The 21,020-nt window shown below is 39.6% G+C and overlaps 1 protein-coding gene and 1 non-coding gene across 4 annotated transcripts; both read right to left on the reverse strand.

The window, feature by feature from the left end:
* Positions 1-767: 767 nt before the first annotated feature.
* trnar-acg (transfer RNA arginine (anticodon ACG)) lies at positions 768-840 on the reverse strand. The gene has a single exon. It is a non-coding gene; the product is annotated as a tRNA-Arg (tRNA).
* A 6,796-nt stretch (positions 841-7,636) lies between these two features.
* On the reverse strand, positions 7,637-20,106 carry arsh (arylsulfatase H). 3 transcript variants are annotated; one of them, XM_085434232.1, is made up of 11 exons: positions 20,050-20,106; positions 18,510-18,662; positions 16,640-16,761; positions 16,407-16,529; positions 15,927-16,129; positions 14,575-14,795; positions 11,072-11,208; positions 10,687-10,824; positions 10,347-10,506; positions 10,068-10,189; positions 7,637-8,995 (listed from the first exon to the last, which is right to left on the reverse strand). In XM_085434232.1, exons 2-11 carry the CDS (start codon positions 18,566-18,568, stop codon positions 8,586-8,588), a joined length of 1,695 nt encoding a protein of 564 aa, XP_085290358.1. In that variant the 5' UTR covers positions 18,569-18,662; positions 20,050-20,106; the 3' UTR covers positions 7,637-8,585. The 3 variants fall into 3 exon arrangements, with proteins under 3 accessions (XP_085290358.1, XP_085290357.1, XP_085290355.1); XM_085434231.1 differs by lacking the exon at positions 20,050-20,106 and adding an exon at positions 19,318-19,394; XM_085434229.1 differs by lacking the exon at positions 20,050-20,106 and having other exon boundaries at positions 18,510-18,688.
* Between the last annotated feature and the right edge of the window lie 914 nt (positions 20,107-21,020).

The raw sequence follows: 21,020 nt of genomic DNA on the forward strand, positions 1-21,020 counted from the left end.
TTCTCACACATAAAAAGAAGGGAAATTCTGTTTTATTGATCTTACCTTATGCACAGTATCTGTTGAAGCAATAAAAGGTCTTCCCAAACCTATGGGTGTAAGATTTCACTATTGTCCACTATTGTCTAAGATGTTATAGTAACACAGCACTCAGATTACTGGTAGTGGGCTTAATGTGGTAGTGGGCTTAATGTGAAACTGAACCAGTAGCTTAGAAATAAAGCGGTATTTTACCAGATGACGGGCTCTGTGGTAGTTTTACTTAGGTTGTGTAGCTGAAGTGTTTTCCAATCAGCAGCGGCTTATGTATGAACCCAGCAGTATTAGAAAGGCTTGTTCAGATAATGGGTCAGCTGCCATAGGTGTAATGCTGATATAAAACATCAGGTTGTTCAATTTAAAACAGTTTCCAGAACATAAATGCTAAAATGACTTGGTTTCAGACAGGATCAACTGAGAGGCAGTACATGATAGGTAAGGAATCATACAAAGCTATTCAAGGGTATTCACATTTTTTTAATAAATTTTTTTTTAAATCCATAAGATTAATCTATTAACCAAGGTCTTTAAAATAGTGAAGTAAAACGTTAAATTAGAGTGGCATAAAATATAGTTACACAATGGCACTGACTGCAGGACAAGGGTTTATATATTGTGTAGATTTCACTGTATATCTTGAGACCCTATGTTATACTATACGGATAAAAGAACGAGGTGAGATTTGTATTTGTTAGTCCCAGAGATGGGAGATTCACAAGAAATAGCGCCGAGCCAGCCAGGAGTTGAACCTAGAATCTTCTGATCCGTAGTCAGACGCGTTATCCATTGCGCCACTGGCCCTACTGACGCACTGGCGAGGTGTGTTTTTTTTTTTTTTTAGCTCAGCTGCAGGGGCGCGATAGAGTAGAGGGTTCAGGGTGTGGTGTCAGGAGAGGCTGACCCACACAGCTGTTCTCCATCACCTGGTCATGCTTTCCTTACTTCAGTAGGATGCCTGGACCCGACGGGGAAAGCTGTGCTACAAAGCAGCTGGAAAGCTAGACGAACAAGAAACAACTTGTAAATAAAATCATTCACGTGTCCCTAACGCTGCGTGCTTCCGGTCATTTCTACCACAGTCACACTTCTTAATCTTTGAATTCAGGTATTTGCAGTCCCTTTGCCACAGGTGTATTAAATCAAACACCTAGGCATGCATTCTGCTTTTATAAACATTTGTGATAGAATGAGTTGTTCTTAATGGCCCACTGAACGTGTGGTGCTGTAACAGCGTGCAGCTATTGTAACAAATGAGTTCGTGGAATTTCTTCCCTTCTAGATATCCACAATCAACTTTAACAGGTATTATTGCATAATGGACGCAGCTCAACCAGAAAGTGGCAGACCGCATAAAGTTACAGAGCGGGGTCACCGAATGCTGAGGTGTAGATTATGTAAAAGACTCAACAACTGCAGAGTTCCAAACCTCCTCTGGCATTAACATCTGCACAAATACTGTGTGCCAAGAGTTTCATGACATCCAGTTTTCCATGGCAGAGCAGATCCTATAGGTGTGATGTGTAGTTGGCCCAGTCCATATATAGCCTATCTCACTGTCTCATTTCCACTCTTTGTAGTCTTACAAATATATAGGACTACTTTCCTTTAACTGGACATTATCCCTAAAATTAGAATGATGCTGAAAAATGCATTCATTCATTAATTCTAGCCTGAACAATTGTAATTCATTATTAGCAATTTTTTTTTAATGTTCTTTAGAAAACCCTTCACTTAGTCCAAAATGCTGCAGAGTTTTCTTCCTCTTAAATTCAATTTTTTCCTTCCTACTATTGCAAAGCCCTTACTCAGGTGGCTCACTTAATACTGTAGGGTCTTTTATTTACAATATAAAGTGCTTTGAGGCAACTGTTGTTGTAAATTGGAGTTATATAAATAAACCTGAATTGAGTTTATCTGTCCCTGTCTGCTTTTGAAGAGATCAACCTCTTCTTACGATCTGTGACACTTTTATTTCAGCTTTCTATCCTCCACCCTTGTGAGACCTTGAGTTTTAGGTCAACAAGTCACAATTTCTTTTCTCCCATCCCTTTTTCACTCTTACCCACAAAATCATTACAGTACTTTCTCTCCTATTACATGTTCATCTTTTTGTCATTCTCTCTGGTATGACAAAGGCTGGCCCATACTTCAAGAACAATTTCATTCTCTTTATTCCTCCCTCTTACTCTTTCCCTCGCCTTTAACTCTTCTATAAAAACATTTTTTGTTCATTTTGTGTTCAGCCGGTCCTCCTCTTGTTGGTCACACCTCAAGCACCTCTTGTATTGCTGTAGTTGCCATCTTCTGTTCCCATTATCATATATTTCATCACACATTACCCATCCCTCCTTCACTGACCATCCACCATTTCTGCATTACTCATTCCTGCTCTGCTTCCTATTGCCTCAGCTCTCCACAAGCCTGGACTGTCAGGATGAGTTATAGAGGGGATATGTGGTCAGCGGGGTTATGAATGATTCAAACAGCATTTGCTTGTTTTTTCATATTGTTGGACTAAAATCGTAACATTATCAATCTATAGGGGCGTGTTGTACTTTTTGTTTTTTGTTTTCTTGTAATGTTAACTTTCTTATTTGAGTTTTAAATGCAAGTTGCCCTTGGTGGCATAATATAATAATATGTGTAAATAATACTAAAGTGCTGTGTAAGTATTCCTGGAGCTACTTGCAGTCCCTCCACATTGTTTAATTTTGATAATTTAAATTTCTGTCCTCCTTAAGTAATGAATCTTGGCCCCTTAGCCGGTAACTGTGTTTGCTAAACAATACACAGATTCCCTGGGTGGATATTGTTGAATTAATGGCTGTTTTAAAAGAGAAAATAGTTTTTGCATCCATTCCTGTGAAAAGAAAATTCCAAAGAAAATCACTGTGAAAAAAGAAAGATTGCCTTAAGTTCTCAGAAGAAGAGCTGGTTCCAAAATCCTACGACCATATGGTATTTTTTTGACCTAATTGATGTCAGAATAAACCGAGTAAACAGCCTCTGGAAACTAGAATCCAGGACAATAAAATGAAAAACCCTAAAAGCTGTCGTGTCCCACCTTAATGAGTGAACATATGTTTGCAGGCCATACATGTAATTTTTAGGCCTGACTGAGATCACTATGACATCTGCAGCTTGCACTGCAATTGTGCTGGTGTGGGCTGCGTGTGTTTTTGTGTGCAATGAGCTTGATGTGTCAGGCATATGGGTGGGTTGTGCTTTGAAAAGTTGTAATTCTCCTAAATTACATGCACAAGTCTGAAATGTCTACTAACTTTGTGTAATTTTGCATTTTGCTGCTGCTAGGGTTTGATTTTTTCCTACCGAGTCAAAGAAGCATGTCTTGGCAACCAAACACTAGATAACTGTTGCTCTTGAGTGGTACGCTGAAAAACAAGTGAAAGTGCTACAGCCAAACTCTGTTGGTTTAAGAGGCATAAGGACAGGAAGAGAGGTTAAGTACAGTGTATGTATGTGTAATGGGTTACAATTGCCCTATTAGCCCAGTTATTTAGCTATCTGCTTCTCATCAAACCCCATTTACAGCACCATCTTCTCTCATCAGAGGAGCTAGATGTTAAAGCCGTGTGTGTAGATGAGCGCATTAATGACTGAAAGTGTTTGTCATTAGTAGCTATACTTCGTTAGTGAGAAAATGTGTGTCTATAGGTTGTGTGTGCTTGTGCATGCTGTGTAAGCTTTATGGTTTAATTATGTGTGTAAAGAAGGATATGCGTGTGTGCTGTTGACATGCCACTACAAATACTCTATTCCCTGCCTGGAGACTTGTCCCCTGCAAGAGGTAATTTTAAACATATGGTATACAACATGACACATACTTAAACCACAGACTCTCTGCAACACCATACACACACACACACACACACATACACATGCATACAAAAACCTAGCATGGTCTTGTGCAGCACCACTTCGCTGCAGGTCTTTGGGATCAGTATAAGATCTACATTTAGATACAAGGGCAGCGTGCAGACATGCAGAGATTGAGAAAGGCTTAGAGTCAGTACGAGTTTGAGTGTATGTGCATGTTTGTGTACAGTGAAAGTTCCCCAGCAGAGATGACATTTCATCTCCTGGAGCCTATCTCACGTGGTAACAATTGTGCCCAGTCCTGCTGGCACAGATTATACATACATATGGTCTAGGTGTAATATGTAATGCACACAAATGTGCCAGCTGCATGGACATTTGGGGTATAAACAAGCACACAGCTATGCATGCAAATATATTGCCCTTTTTCTCTGCATTAACACATACACAATGCACACACAAATCCAATCAGCACTAATAGCAGCTCGAACATCTCTTCTGCACTAAAAGCCTCATCTATTGACAAACGTGACTCTCTCTCTCTCTCTCTCTCTCTCTCTCTCTCTCCCTCTGCCTGTCTCTTCTTTTTTTGTGCTTCCTAATGTAATAGTGTTGTAATGGTGTGTAATTGCTGCTTTACCATGGCAATCTATTGTGGTAGATGAAACCACACTTGAACAAAGCAGATCAGAGCAGCAGGCAGCAGATGAACCACAGAAACTTTCAGATGTGTCCTGTTTTCAGAGATAAGTAGATAAATTAACCAGAAGGAGAAATGGATAGTCACCACTAACTGGTGGAATAGCAGTGGTTTTCTTTTGGACTCACTGATCAAAAAAATGTTGCCGCTGGTCCTGGGAAACATTGCATTTGTAAAATCTTGACTTTGCTTTCTTCTCTGCCCACTTTTTACGATTATGCTGTGTGCGTTTGATTCAGTTCCCTGGTCATTTGGCTCCAGGCCTTTGAACTCATGGCTGATAATATTAGAATTCCTTTTGAGGAAATATTAAAGGAATAAATTGATATAGGAGAGCAAAGAATACATGCTGTGCTGCACTTGAAATGTTGAATGTAATGGCACATGCTGTTTTTTGCTCTCCAGAGCAATAATATTGTTAACAGTTTCAGAGTCTGCATTCATTGTCATAAATTCATGTTTGTTAGCAGTTCTTTTCTTTGAACTGCTAACAAACACCTTCTATGTTTATGGGTCTGCTTAGACTGAAGCTATTAAAGGTCGAAAGGGGGTAGGTGGTAATGATTATGCAGACAGCTGATGGTTGTTACATAAGCTGATAACATCAGCTGTTGTAACAACTAAATGCTATTTCACATTAGCTGACGGTTCAGCTGACACTCTTCTGTGCAACCTATTGGCAAAACCTCATATAGGACACACAATTGACACACAAAGTTGCTTTAGCCTGGCTGCTGTTCCTGCTGCACCTGCAAGCAACTTTGCAACCCACCTCCTGCCCAGGTTCACTTTTTCTGCTGTCATTGCTCTTTTTTGTGCTGGGGGTATTGTATTGGTTTCAGATTCCCTGCCTTGTCTTTCTCTGTATGTGCATAATAACACATATTTGGCATGATGGGTCTGTCCTTAGACCCATCATGCCAAATATAAACTATCACACATGGAATAACTGTCCTGCTTTTACAAAACTGGTGCTAAGCGAACTGGCTCTAGGACAACTTATATGTTTTCAGTTGGTAATTGTTTATCCATCTGCTTACAAGCAGCTTCATGAAGCCTCCTCTGTCACTGAGCAAGTTGCGAGATATGGCTGGTAGGCAAAGGGTTTAATATAGGTTTCTGTTCCTTCCTCCTGTGGTACTAAACTTAGTAATTTCACTGTGGCATCTCTATAATCATTGAACTGCACAATCCCCTTCTTTTTTTTCTGAACCTAAGTATCAAATCACAACCTTTTTTGTCTCTTTTTGTGTATATATACAAGTGTTTATCATCCAGTGATTGTTGTTGTGAATGGACACTAAAAACATGTAACTGAATTGAAGGTATCAAAAAAGTGTATTTAGAATAAATTATGAGTCTTTTTATCTGCTGCATTGTTCGTATGCTGGGGTAAAAACATAAAAAATGAGGCAGCAGTATAGAAAAACTAATTTGAACAGAGCAAATAAAACAGTTTTGGACAGAATATATATAAAACACTTCATAATGTGACATTGAAATGGTCAACATATGAACATTTTCAAAACTGAAATTTTAAATGTCATAAACAAACATATCTTCATTTGACATATCTCTAAATTGAAATATTAAACGAAACCAACTGACAAGACATAAAGCTGAATTTCAACAGCAGATTGTCGGAACGTTGTCTTTTATGCTCAATATCACCAAAGCCAAAACACCCCATATAGATATTAGTATTTTAATACAGGAGAGCTATTTCCAGTTTGCTTACGTTGCCGTACAATTTTCCCATCATTTCATGCTCCACATATGTTTACGTGTGTCAAGCAGTGGGTTGTAAAAATGCTTTATGGCGTCCCAGGAAACACTGACCTTTCCAGAAAACCACTGATCTGTTCCAAACAAACATGATATACCGTGCGCATGCGTGTTCGCGAGCGTGTTCGCGAGCGTGTGTGCTTTTGAGCTTGGGCGCACGTTCATGTTTTTAGGTAGTTGTGTGTGACATGATGTACAGCCAGTAACATTCCACCCCACAAGCCATCATTAACTATGATGTACAGCCAAATGTCGTTATGTATGGTCGACTGCATGATTTACTGTTAGAGACATAATGGAGTGGCCACTGTAATGAACTTGCTGAGTGTTTGATGTACGGGTCTCTGCTGGAGGGAGAGAAGTAAATACTACGGCCATGATGGCAACAATTACTGTGATGATGATGATGATGAAATTTCTCTCGTCGCAGACGCAAGTTCAATTTCTAGAGGGAGAGAAGGAGGACAAAAAGGAGGAGGAGATGAGTAGACGAAGGAAGTGGGTAAAGAGAGGAGGGAAGGAGGGGGAGCAATTATAGTGCTGCTGTAGCAAACTTTGATGTTTTGACAGCCAGCCACTGCTGGAGGGAGACAGTGGTGATGATGAAGATAATAAATGGTGATGACACTGATGATGGAGAAGTTCACACAGTCTTTAAAGTCTTTTATTATTGAAGATCTGTGGAGCCAGAGCGTGCCAAACTAGGTCAACCACCCACCCTGCCTCAGTGTCCTTGAGCACTGGAGTTCAGCAGATGACTTTGTGCTCTGATCTTAATGAAAGGGTTTTAAGTGTTTGCAAGATCAAAAAGTATTATTATGTAACCAAAATGGCACCGTTGGGAAGGAAGGAGTCACAGGTGAGGATTTCCGAGGAGAGCACAGACTTAAGGCCACGAGGAAACGTCAAATGATTTCTGGTAATGACTAGTGTTAAAATCTTAATTGAAGTTGATACAATATACTTTACCTCATTTGCGTATTTAAGACTTACTTTTGTAATGTAAATATACATAATATTCCTAATTATAATAATTATGATCATTATTCCACAGCATAGCAGCCTACAGTGGCAGAACTATAATCTCACACTTAATCCTTAAATCTTGTTTTAAAGCTGGAAAGCGCTTCACCAAACCAAACACAGTCTGACTTTGCCCCCTAATGGAACACAGCCTATATTACCTTCTAGAGCAGTTTTACCTCCATTTTCTGCACTGCTGGATGAATGAATTAACTTCATTAAAAAATTAATTTAAAAAAAAGACAAGAAAAATACAATCAATTCATTTTTATTTACATAGCTCCCAATCACAACTTTAGTCATCTCAAGGTACTTCCCATTTTACGTAATGACTCTAAAACACAATAATGCCCTCTAAGCAAACACTTGGCACAGTAGATTAAAGCAAATAAATAAACATTCCCTTTTAACAGGAAGAAACCTCCAGCAAAACCTGACTCAGGGAGTGTGGACATCTGCCTCGACCAGTTGGAGTAAGGAGAAAGAGAAGAGCATAGAGAGAGACAACGAAAAACAGACAGGGTAAAGCACAATGACCTCACCAGAAGACTGAATGCAGGCAAAATCATTAAAACTCACCGAGCTTTTTCTTTTTCCTTCTTTCATATAACAAGCACGGCTAATGTTTTTCCCATTATAAGATGCCCTTTATTTCTCAAGGGCTTGTCAAAGTGGATGAATGCTCACGCTTGACTTGGTGCCAAATACACTTCCTGATGCAACCCTCTCATTTTTCCGGGCTTGGAACCGGCACTAAGGCTACACGAGCTTGTGACCCCGTGAAGCTGGACTTGTCTCATTGCATGTAAGGTGAATGTGGTAACCACTACACCACGAAGCCACTTTTCCCAATACAAATTAAAAGCACTAATTCACTTCACTGAATTATTACATAGCTAAATCTTCCTTGACTCAACTGCACCAAAAATGTAGATTACGGTATCACAGGTATAGTCGTGTGGAGTCCTTAGTCCACTTCAACACTAATACACTTGGTTCTGGATTATTTCTAATTAATTTAATTAGTCATTTTTCAGCTTCTCTCTTCATTTCCACACAAAACATTGGTATCTTTAAACTGAAAATGCTAGAAATCCAATGAAAAACAAAAGCACTAATTAAATTATTAAACTATTTTATTCGATTTTTTTAAACAGCACCTTCATGAAACCAAAGTCGTTTGTTTCAACTTTTGTCTTTCTTACATATGAGTTGTGTTCTCTTTGCATCCACAGAATGGAAAAGTCCCACAGCAAGGCTGAAGCCAGGGTCTCCACAAAATCTTGTCCCAAGTCAGTTGCAATTCGACGCCCTGTTCAGCTCTATTGGCCTCTGAATGAGCACCAGCAGGTGCCTGTTCATCTGGGAGTGTGCCTTTATGGCTCTCCACGGCTTTGGCGGTCTGCTCAAGGATTTCAGCATATCGGGGCTCAGTATCAGGAGTCAGAGGCCGAGACTCTGAGGGATCGTGGAAGAGGTTATACAGTAGCGGCGGGTCATGGTGAGTCACATGCTCTCCATGACAAAGGCAAATCTTTGTGTCATAGCAGCCACCGGCGCCCGGGGGGAAAAAGTTGGGAGTGAAGAAGTGCACCTTGAAGATAGAGTCACCTGTATGGAAACACACATCGGTGAAGATATATCAACATAGAGTGGCAAGACAAAAAGTGAATATTTAAAAATTATCTTTATATAGAAATGTACTGAAATCAGGTCAAATCTTCATCGAGGTCATAATCATGACAAAACCATCAATTTGAACTAGTAGCACACAAACCATTACATTGTTCTTATAGAAAAGATTATTCAAATTAAAAAATGACTAACTAGAGTCAGGAATTAGCAAAAAGAGTCAAGAGTCCAACCAATGACACGTAATTATTTGCAACAGCCTTACTTTGACCTTTAAAAATAAACATTTCAGGGTTGGAATTTACTATGAAAATAAATAAAAAACACAAAAAACAAAAACCATCTTCTGCTGTGACGCACGTATCCAAAAAATTGATTTGGAAAGACTCACTGTCATCAATCATTGATTTTTATGAAGCTGGAAAGGTTGCAGCTCTAGAGTTTAGATATTAATCAGTCTACAGTGAACAGTGAACCAGCTAAAGCCCAAAACAATCACTGAAGCATCTATTTTAATGAGTCTAACACAAATATTAGGGAAGGTTTGTATATGAACTGATGAACTGTGCAAAGTTGATGTTCTGAAGTGGGACAAAGTTTTTGCTGCACTAAGAAATAAGAAAGAAGTTTTTTATGTCCCTCACTGTATTTATTCAGCTTACAATATAAGACATAATAAGAGCACATATAATATGGATGTACTTATTTTATCCTTTAGCCAAAACACCAGACACACCGTCAGCTATTGCTACTACTGTAGGCTAATCCCATCACGTGGTAATAAAAAACAGGCTGATGTCAGCATGTTGCGATAAAGCATCAATGTTTTATTATAGCCTTTGCCCTTCGGGGAGCAATTGAGGTCTCTGAGTGCTGTTTTCTATTTCAAGTTTTTGTTACTGAGCACTAAAATTTATTTTGTTTATATTTACAGATCACATTATTTAAAAACTTTGGGAATTTTTGGCATTAATATCCCTAACTGTAACAAGAAATAAGGAATAAAGAATCAAAATGTTGATCTTCTAGGTTTATATATGTGCAAACTTACTGCCAGGTGGGTGCCAGCGCACTGCATTCAGGTAGATGCCACAGTAGTGGAACATGAACTCGTGCTCTGATCGTGCAACTTCCCCTTCCAACAGCGGCATGAGGTTATAGCCATCGGATTGTCTGGAATAGAATCACAAGAAAAAAAGAGGTCAGAACGATGGGGTAAAATACAATCGGAAACTGTTTTAACCTTTTCAAGAAAACAGGAAAGAAACAAGACTCAGTTAATACAATTACACACAATTTAAAAAGCACTTGTGGGAGTGAATTGATATACCTGTCTGGTTGTTTGTCCTTGGCTAAATATTTAAGGGTGGGATACAGATCCATGAGGCTAGTGGGTTCATCCACCACTTTTCCTGCTCTCAGCCTGCCTGGCCAGCGGAAAATGCCAGGTACCCTGATCCCCCCTTCCCAGCCCCCCATAGCTTTCCCACCTACATGTGAAACAACAGGAGATATAATAAAACACAGAGATGTGATTTTTTTTTTTGGTTTTGTTTGTCAATAGTACGCATGAGATTTAAAATTCTACAAAAATGTCTGAATGCCTGCTATAAAATCTTTAAAGTTTGCAATTTAATATCAGCAAAAAAACAGCTTGACACATTGTTTACCTTTATAGATGCCGTTCCAGCCTCCTTTCTGCCCAGTTCGTGAATCAGAATCTTCCAGATGCCCACCATGATCGGATGTAAAGTACATGAGAGTATTGTTGGCAATGCCAAGGGAATCCACCGTCTCTGTAATTTTACCTAAAAAGACAAGCGGCATAGTAAGATAATAGGATGAGGTTGATTTCAAAGGAAAATTAAGAACTGCACAGATTCCTAATTGGTGCAGAGCAACTGATTCATTGAGATCTTGCTTTCATACATTTGGCCATATTTTGTCGTGATTATAAAAACATGGATTGCTGACTGCCACAAAGCTACAAGCCACTGGATAATATTTAACATTGCATGCACATGGTGGCACACTTATTTCACCACCCTCACTCACCAATCATCCAGTCCACTTCTTCTAGGTTGTCACCGTAGGCACCATGCCGACTTTTGCCAGCAAACTGTGGTGTTTTAAACATTGGCGTGTGGATATGGGCCAATGAGAAGACTAGGAGGAATGGACGATCCACATTCCTAAAGAGCAGCAAAAAGGAGTTGAACACTCTCTCAAAGGCCTTTTTCATCTTTTTAATTATTGCCTGTTTTCTTGTCATGGCAATGGGGACAAGCAATTTCCTGTCATTGTCAACCATAACCAACAATGATCTAATCCCACTCACATAAATTGCCCTGTGAAGCTGAAGTCTGATGCAAACTAAGCCACTAGCATTGTCTGTGTGACATTTGATGCTCTATATAGAGTTTTTTTTTTTTTAAACGGCTTCAATGAGTTGAAAACAGTTCAAGTGAATCAAAACAACACAGGTCCACACACACAAGAATCTTAGGGCGTTTTCACACCCAGAGTTCATTTATTCTGGTGCGAATCAGTTTATGAGTTTATAAACTTGCATCTTTTTCCAGTGTTTTAGTTTGTTTTCATACAGAAAATAAAAAAAATAAAAATGACTAGTTGCTAGTCCATACAACCGTTTGTGTACTTTGCACATCTATGATACCTGACATGCCTCAGAATTCAAAGCATACCTGGCTACAGGAAGGAATTTAGGCCATACTTGAAGCATACACCAAGCTGTTGGTCCCGTTCACACCATAAACAAACCGGTTTGGAGTTTGTCTGGAACCAGACATAGACCACCACCTCCGAAGGATCTCTGTGGGGTTCTTTTTGTCACGTGGGTGCAATTACTATCTTCACATCTGCACAAACAGATGATTTGTGCAGATGTGATTTAAATGGACTGTAGGTGTTACAACACCATTAAATGTCCCCCAGTCGCTGAGAGAAGCTGCAGATTTTGTAAATTTTTTTTGTTTTGAGTTCATTCAAGCCATTGCTTAAAAAATGTTCCAGTCGTGTTAACTGATGATATGAAAGTTATCATTGTAGACACTGCCGATTACCGTGACCAATCTTACGTTGAAATTTACGTAGCTGCCACAAATGGGGTATGGAAATGAAAAGCTGTTAAGAGGCAGAGACTTTTGGTCATTAAAATTAACAATAGAAACAAATAAAATAAAACTATAATTAAATAAATTAAATAAAATTAGGCAGAAAATAAAATAATTAACATTACCACTAATAATGGACATATGGTGATATGGACAAAAAAAATAAAATAAAAAAATCACATAATCCAATAAAAATCCAATAAAAAAAAGAGAGAAGAAAACTCAAATATTTTTTTATAGATCCTGGAGAGATATAATCTCTCCAGCGTGTCCTGGGTCTGCCCCGGGGCCTCCTCCCGGTGGGACATGCCTGGAACACCTCACCCAGGAGGCGCCCAGGGGGCATCCTTGTCAGATGCCCGAACCACCTCAGCTGGCTCCTTTCGATGTGGAGCAGCAGCGGCTCTACTCTGAGCCCCTCCCGGATGGCCAAACTTCTCACCCTATCTCTAAGGGAGAGGCCAGCCACCCTTCGGAGGAAGCTCATTTCTGCCGCTTGTATCCGCGATCTCGTTCTTATTCCATAGTTCTTTCGGTCACTACCCACAGCTCGTGGCCATAGGTGAGGGTAGGGACGTCCTAATTAGTAAGAATCATTTGAACGTGCACTGATGTCAGTCTGAGTTCAAATGTTAAGGTTAATTTCCTCACAAGGGAAACAGAAAATTATTAGTATTGTTGGAGATCAATCAGCTGTAACTCTAACATACAGTGGGGCAAAAAAGTATTTAGTCAGCCACCGATTGTGCAAGTTCCCCCACCTAAAATGATGACAGAGGTCAGTAATTTGCACCAGAGGTACACTTCAACTGTGAGAGACAGAATGTGAAAAAAAAATCCATGAATTCACATGGTAGGATTTGTAAAGAATTTATTCGTAAATTAGGGTGGAAAATAAGTATTTGGTCACCTCAAACAAGGAAAATCTCTGGCTCTCACAGACCTGTAACGTCCTCTGTAAGACGCTTTTCTGTCCCCCACTCGTTACCTGTATGAATGGCACCTGTTTGAACTCATCATCTGTATAAAAGACACCTGTCCACAGCCTCAAACAGTCAGACTCCAAACTCTGCCATGGCCAAGACCAAAGAGCTTTCGAAGGACACCAGGAAAAGTATTGTAGACCTGCACCAGACTGGGAAGAGTGAATCTACAATAGGCAAGCAGCTTGGTGTGAAAAAATCAACTGTGGGAGCAATCATCGGAAAATGGAAGACATACAAGACCACTGATAATCTCCCTCGATCTGGGGCTCCACGCAAGATCTCATCCCGTGGGGTCAAAATGATCATGAGAACGGTGAGCAAAGATCCCAGAACCACACGGGGGGACCTGGTGAATGACCTGCAGAGAGCTGGGACCAAAGTAACAAAGGTCACCATCAGTAACACACTACAACGGCAGGGAATCAAATCCCGCAGTGCCAGACGTGTTCCGCTGCTGAAGCCAGTGCATGTCCAGGCCCGTCTGAAGTTTGCCAGAGAGCACATGGATGATACAGCAGAGGATTGGGAGAATGTCATGTGGTCAGATGAAACCAAAGTAGAACTTTTTGGTATAAACTCAACTCGTCGTGTTTGGAGGAAGAAGAATACTGAGTTGCATCCCAAGAACACCATACCTACTGTGAAGCATGGGGGTGGAAACATCATGCTATGGGGCTGTTTTTCTGCCAAGGGGACAGGACGACTGATCCGTGTTAAGGACAGAATGAATGGGGCCATGTATCGTGAGATTTTGAGCCAAAACCTCCTTCCATCAGTGAGAACTTTGAAGATGAAACGAGGCTGGGTCTTCCAACATGACAATGATCCAAAACACACCGCCCGGGCAACAAAGGAGTGGCTCCGTAAGAAGCATTTGAAAGTCCTGGAGTGGCCTAGCCAGTCTCCAGACCTCAACCCCATAGAAAATCTGTGGCGGGAGTTGAAAGTCTGTGTTGCTCGGCGACAGCCCCAAAACATCACCGCTCTCGAGAAGATCTGCATGGAGGAATGGGCCAAAATACCAGCTACTGTGTGTGCAAACCTGGTAAAGACCTATAGTAAACGTTTGACCTCTGTTATTGCCAACAAAGGTTATGTTACAAAGTATTGAGTTGTATTTTTGTTATTGACCAAATACTTATTTTCCACCCTGATTTAGGAATAAATTCTTCACAAATCCTACCATGTGGATTCATGGATTTTTTTTTCACATTCTGTCTCTCACAGTTGAAGTGTACCTCTGGTGCAAATTACTGACCTCTGTCATCATTTTAGGTGGGGGAACTTGCACAATCGGTGGCTGACTAAATACTTTTTTGCCCCACTGTAACCATCATATCAAGGTTAACTTCCTTGATAAGACTGCAAACAAAAGACTACCAGTAAAAGTCTCTGCACAAAAGCTATGTGATTATTTGTTTTGCTCCACCACTTTTACCTCTTTATAAAGTTTTGTGCTTCTCCCAGCAATCTCTGGGGCAGTGTCTCCACGGTCATCGGCTGTTCGATTACTTCTTGGTTCCTCATAATGATGCAGTTCCATGTTGGCAAGAACTTAAAGGGCACATACCACACAGCGGTTGCTAGGATGCAGAGAAAGAAAAGTAGTACCAGGAGCCACAGGCCGACTTCAAAAAGGCCACACACACGGGCACACACCTGAAAACATGTAGCACATAGACACACAAAGGCTGGATTCAGAAAGATTTGTCTGTTTGTTTGTTCTTCCCTAATGACAATGTTCACAGTTATTCCCGGTTTACTTCTAGTGTTTTTAGAAAGCCTTTTGATTTTATAGTGGTTTTCTCACCTTAGGTTCTATACGCAGGAGAACAGATTAGGTACTCAGGTAATTAGGTACTCGCTATGTAATGTTTGCCAGCAACACCTGATTACCAACTACAACTTCAGAGATTATATATAACTGACTCAGTCCTCTCTAACATTTAACCATATTTTCTTCATAACAGACATTTTATTGTACAGATATTACTCCTGGGACCCTTCTCTATTAATTTACTTTTGTGCAACTTCATGATACAACCACTAGATGGCATCAGAAACTACCATGAAAGTTTATTATTTTCCCTTAGTGAAACAAGTAGTACATTGTGTCCTTTGTTCACACTAGAACAGAAAATAGAAAATAGTTGTATTTGTTAACATTTGACGAGGATGAAGTGGTTCCTGGTTTTTGTATTTGCTTTTAATCATTTTTAATGACACAGCTAACTGGTACCCCCTGGTTTCTCCTGGGAATACCAATGCTGCAGGTGAGGTAGCATCAATAAACGTTCATGTGTTAACCAAATTTCAATAATGACGTTATTCTTTTTTTCTAGAATAAGTTTCTGGGCGGCGTAACTGAATTTCACATTTGCAGTTTGTGTTTCCAGTTTGTGTTTTTTTTTTCCTCCAACCTCTTAAGCACATGTCTAAGTGATTACACACATCAGTTAATTTTGCTTTGGGGCAACTAGCACAACGACTCTTTGTTTTCCAGTTTCTTACTCATCGTCTAACAAGGATGTTGTATCCCTCAGGATTTCTTATAATTCCATTCTTTTCAGTAAATATGCCTCTGTGAGACTTCTTTAAAATAAAATGTACCTCATTATGATCTTGTTGTTCTTGTTACGATTATAATTGTATGATCATGCCAGGTCTCTCTTGGAAATGACATTTTTAATCTCAGTGAGATTTTTACCTGGATAAATAAAGGATTAATAAATGAAAAAAGAATGTGTGCAGATGAAAACAAAGATAAACTGACAGAAAAATCACACTTACGATTGTGAGAAGTCCAACTCCGAGCAACATGGTCAAATTTTGGAGCGCGTGCTGGAGATCTACCAGCACGTCGCTGCCCTCTCCAGGCACACAGTCATTGAACAGGGTGAATGGTAGACCATAGAAGTAACTGAAGCCATGCTGGTTCGGGTGATGACAGTGATCCTCTCTGTGTTTGCAATTCACACCCAAGTGCCATTTACCTGTAGATATACAATGAAAATGAGATATAGAGAGATGAGATACCAGAACCATAAATCCTGGGTATGTTTCTTCAGATGAGTTACGGTGCATACCAAATGCAAACCATATGAATTTCAAGTGCTGCGAGTGCCATCAACCTTTTCTCACTTTCACTGGTAAAGTGAGGAAATGCTGATGTCATCACAAATTGCCTTCTTGTGCTCAATAAAACATCCCCGGTGTGCAGACCTTTAAGTGCAATTTTCCAAAGGGCCATAGCACATTATGTCATCTCACCCACTAGACCAGTAGTGTATCCTTGCTGCTGCAGTCTCTTAGCAAAGGTGGTCTCACTGGGTGCAAGCCCTCCTGAACCTCCGAGGAACAGCAGCACCTGGACACGCCCTGTGCTGACCATTCCTAGTCAATAGATGCACACATGCACAAAAAACAAAAAAGGTTAATCAAATATGGAACATGGAGTTTGTCCAGGTTGCCACTTGCTGACTGAGCGTAAATATGTCTGTTACCTGAGCGGATTGCATAACGGCCCGTCATAAAAGCAGTACGACTTGGGGTGCAGAGTGGAGCAGCTGCAATGTGCTGAGTAAGCTTCACCCCGTCAGAAGCAAGTCTGTCGATATTTGGAGTTCTAAAGACATTGAACAGATATGATGAAGGGTCTTATCAAGTTTAAACAGAGACACATTTTTTTTGGCTGGATCCACATTCAGATTATTGGTAATTCTGCTCTTCAGACTGAAAAGGAATGGGAGATCAGCCACAGACAAGTGTGCTAGTTTAGCCTGTCCCTGCTGCAGATTGCACTGTTTTGAAATCAGTTACAATATGGCACGTATTATATTATTATACACATTTAGCACATTGTAGTAGCAAGTAAATGAGCAGATCACACTGTGTGTATCACCTCTACAGGATTTTCTTCCTGCTAATCACCATTGTGAAGATGTGTGATGATGAGGATTTAGGATGTAGTGTGAAGGAGTATCTCATTAACTCCTTTAGCACTTTAACAAGGAAAGACTTGAAAGAGAGGGTTTATATGATGGCGCGGGGACTGAACTTTCAAACGATCACACGTGAGAAGTCACTTAGTTAACAGGTTGTGCTAACTTCAGCGAATGCTTTTGCAAGTTACACCACCAGGATCTGTCATACGTAATATTATAATAATATTATATTATTTTGGTTTCCATGTACCCCAGTTTTAAGAAACTAGAGACACACAAATATTCGTGTATTTAACAACATTTTCAAAACTAAGAAAGCTGTATTTCTGTAAAATTAAACAGTGGTGATAACAATATGCCTATTAATATTTTTTTTTAATGCTACATTACATAAAGTCTGGAATGGCTTTAAAATTGAATGAACAGACATATTATTTGGTATGAAGATTAAAATTAACTTTAACTACATTACATGCCGTTTTTATTACGGACTTAAAAGAGAGTTTAGAGTTTAATACAATTCCCAAATATTTATGACAGCCTACAACCCGCAGTTTTTTCCTCCAGATATGTAAACATTAGATTGTACAACTTGGTGAAAAGCAAACACACTAACTGAAAACAAGACTAATTCAGCCATATGGAAACATTTAAGAGAACATCTGCAAGTTTGTTGGTTGTTTCAGTTTCATTATTACTATACACAAAGAACAGTTCTTGCTTGTGTGTAATTAGCAGTGCCATGACATTCACCTGTGATACAAGACTGAGAACAGGAAAATGTTTATATTTGCTTTCAACTGAAGGCCAATTTCACTATTACCACTGACAGTGTGTGACTGGCTGTGTGCTTTCACACATATTTGAAAAACATTGGATTGAAAACATTAATGCAATGCTGGACGGCATTAAGGTCAGTGTGAGATCTATAGTCCTGAGTGACATAAGGACAAACTGCTTTGATGACCTGTCAGAGCCAGAGGAGAAATGCATGAACACAATAACAAAATAGAAGTGAAGTGCACGTGCAGACAATAGCAGTGTGCACGAACACAATGAGAAAGGCTAGCATGGGTGGGGAAATGACTGAAGTGCATCAAAGAGATCAAGAACAACTGTAAAATGCCCAATAGTGCTCAGACACTTGTAATTTTATTAAATGCCTGACTTCTTTACTTGCTTGGGTTATGGGCCATTCTCATGGTGTGGCTTTGCAACGTTTACTAAAGGATCTGAAGTAATTCCTCAATTGTAGTTCCTCACTATCAGCTAGTGTTTCAAAGTGTATAATTACTACAGAAGGTTTTTTAAAAATGCATATGTCCTTTAAAATTTATTTAGCCAGTAATGAAATTCTAGAAAGGTGAAAAAATAAACTTAACAAAGAATAGTGGAGCGAAACACACAGCTACACACATTTCAGACTTACCTAATGGTGTCATTACCGTAGCACCCTATATCACCAATTCCTAAGTCATCAACAACCATTAGAACAAAGTTGGGCTTCTGGTCAAATCCCTTCCCTGTGACATCACGTCCTGTTGTCAGGAGCAGGAAGAGAAAAGGAACCAACAGGACAGACCTGAGAGCAAAACACTGGTTATACATCTGAAGTTCTCTTATATGTGATTTTAGACGCCCCCCCCCCCCCATATCTTGACAATCAGGGGTCAAAGAAACACTGACATATTTTCCGAACCCAAGGTTAGTATTTTTTATCATCATTGGTGATTAAGACGTCGATTATTCGATATTTAAATAAAACCTATATGAATTCATCAGATTTCTGGACTCCGTATTAGGTTTTGGACTTCGAGCAAATAAAACTTACGATTTCACTTTGGACTCTCTTGCGATTTCACTTGTGACGTGCAACTCTTTTTTGTTTTTTGGATCACATGTCTTACATTTTATATACCAAACCTTTTTTTCTTAATGTATCAACGTGATAACGATTCTTAGTTTTGGTTATAAAACGAATCCAGAATATGACGCGTCTACTGCTGTGATACGTGTTTTGCAACAGTGGCAAATGTGTAAAAAAAAAAAAAGTGACACATAGGTGCTGCTGCTCTGAAGCTCGAACTGTCGGGAGAGCAAAAGTGAAATCAGATAGGTGCCTTTTATCTTTTGTTTTAATTTGAGCTCTTTCAACGGGCTCTTACCGTAGCTCGTGTGAGAGCAATTGCATTTGCAGTTGTCTCGATAAGCAGAATTTTTTTCCCATCCGAACTCACCTCATAATGGGCTTTCACATTCATGAATCCATAAACACAGGAGTTCCTTCTTAGCTAAATTCGTTGGCCCCGCCTCGCTGACTGTACAGTACAGTACAGTATGAGCGCAGAACCTTTATTTGTACCGTAATGTAGGACATAAAGGCACAAAAAAACTGCTGTGGCCTGCAAGTTACTGGTCGACACCCCTTGTTTTTGTCTCATACTTTAAAGGTGCACTTTTTTAGGGACATGGGAGAAAAAAAATTACGATGAACTTTTGCGAGATCTCGCAAAACAAACTCGGGATCTCGCAAAAGTCCGTCTTAATTTTTTTTTCTGCCATGTCCCCTGCGGGGCTCCGTACTTTTTACTGCGAGAAAGGAAAAAAACATATTTATCAACGTGTCAGAGCACTCCTTACGTTGTGGTACATCTTATCTCCTGTTATCTACTATTATTTTTTCAAAGTTATGATCAATGAATAGTTATTCAGTCCAGTTTAAAGAATTAAGTGGTTTAAGTGTTATGGAAATGCAACATGTTGCAAACTATAATGGGAAATAGATGTCAAAAACACAACTATAGCTCTTTTATAGTATATAATAAACTCATGGACTTATAGGGCATTTGTTATACCTCAGAACATCTATTTGTGAGGGATATTTTTTACACTAAATTATTCTCTTGTATTTTTCATGACTCATTTTATCTCGATACCAAAACAAGACCTTTCATGAGAAATCATTCTACCTGATTAACTTGTTGGGCGCAAACTCTATTAGTCACTACCTCGTCTCCATAGTCACCTTCACTGCTTTGTTTAATTGGACGGCTTACGGTTGGTGTGGGCGTAATGCCTTGGGGGGAGGGGGGGGGGGGGGGTACCAAATGTGCTCATGAAGATAGGTGTGTTTGGCTTACTTCCCACATTCTATCTCTGAGAAACTGATCAGGTGTGTCTTTATAGACCTGTCACAATAAATCAGTTGCAACGGGAGAATTATTATTGTGTGGCTGTCCTTCTATAAATACCTTACATATCTTAGATTTTTTTTCTCACTGAACTTTATTAACTTTTCGACAGATCACATACACAAAAAGCCACAAACACAAAATAGAATAACTTTTACTGTATTTATATCGTATGTATGGTAAAATAACAGTAATTGAAGCTTACTCATTGGTCACAACCACATGCTCATAAGACCCATAGGGCATTGGTGTTTACCATACAGAATTGCACTCCCTGCCCACTTCATTAGGTACACCCTACTACTAGTTGGACCCCCTTTTGCCTTCATAGCTGCCTTAATTCTTTGTGGTATCAATTCAACAAAATGCTGGAAACATTCCTCAGAGATTTTTGTCCGTACTGATATGATAAAATCATGCCGTTGCTGCAGATTTGTTGGGTGCACATCCATGACAACAATCTGCCGTTCCACCACATGCCAAATGTGCTGTATTGGATTGCGATCTGGTGACTGTGGAGGCCATTTGAGTACATTGAACTTATTGTCATGTTCAAGAAACTAGTTTCTGATGATCTGAACTTTGTGAAATGATTTGTTACCTTGCAGGAAGCAGCCATCAGAAGATGTATACACTAGTTATAAAGGGATGGACATGGTCAGCAACAATACTGCGGCAGGCTGTGGGATTTCAGTGATTCTCAGTAGGTATTAAGGGCTGAAACTGTGCCAAGGAAATATTATATTCGT

This window comes from Copadichromis virginalis, linkage group LG16 (genome assembly GCF_057382275.1).
Source record: "Copadichromis virginalis isolate Kocher_CV1m ecotype Utaka linkage group LG16, C_Virginalis_male_GT1.1, whole genome shotgun sequence".
Classification (NCBI taxonomy): Eukaryota; Metazoa; Chordata; class Actinopteri; order Cichliformes; family Cichlidae; genus Copadichromis; species Copadichromis virginalis.

Bases quoted from the DNA above. Each gene is read 5' to 3' on its own strand.
- arsh (XM_085434229.1), bottom strand. From the start codon at position 18,688: ATGTATAACCAGTGTTTTGCTCTCAGGTCTGTCCTGTTGGTTCCTTTT. The intron at 10,507-10,686 runs GTAAACAATGTG...TTTCACATGTAG, and splicing joins CTGGAACGGCATCTATAAAG to GTGGGAAAGCTATGGGGGGC. The intron at 10,190-10,346 runs GTATATCAATTC...ATTCTATTCCAG, and splicing joins AAGGACAAACAACCAGACAG to ACAATCCGATGGCTATAACC.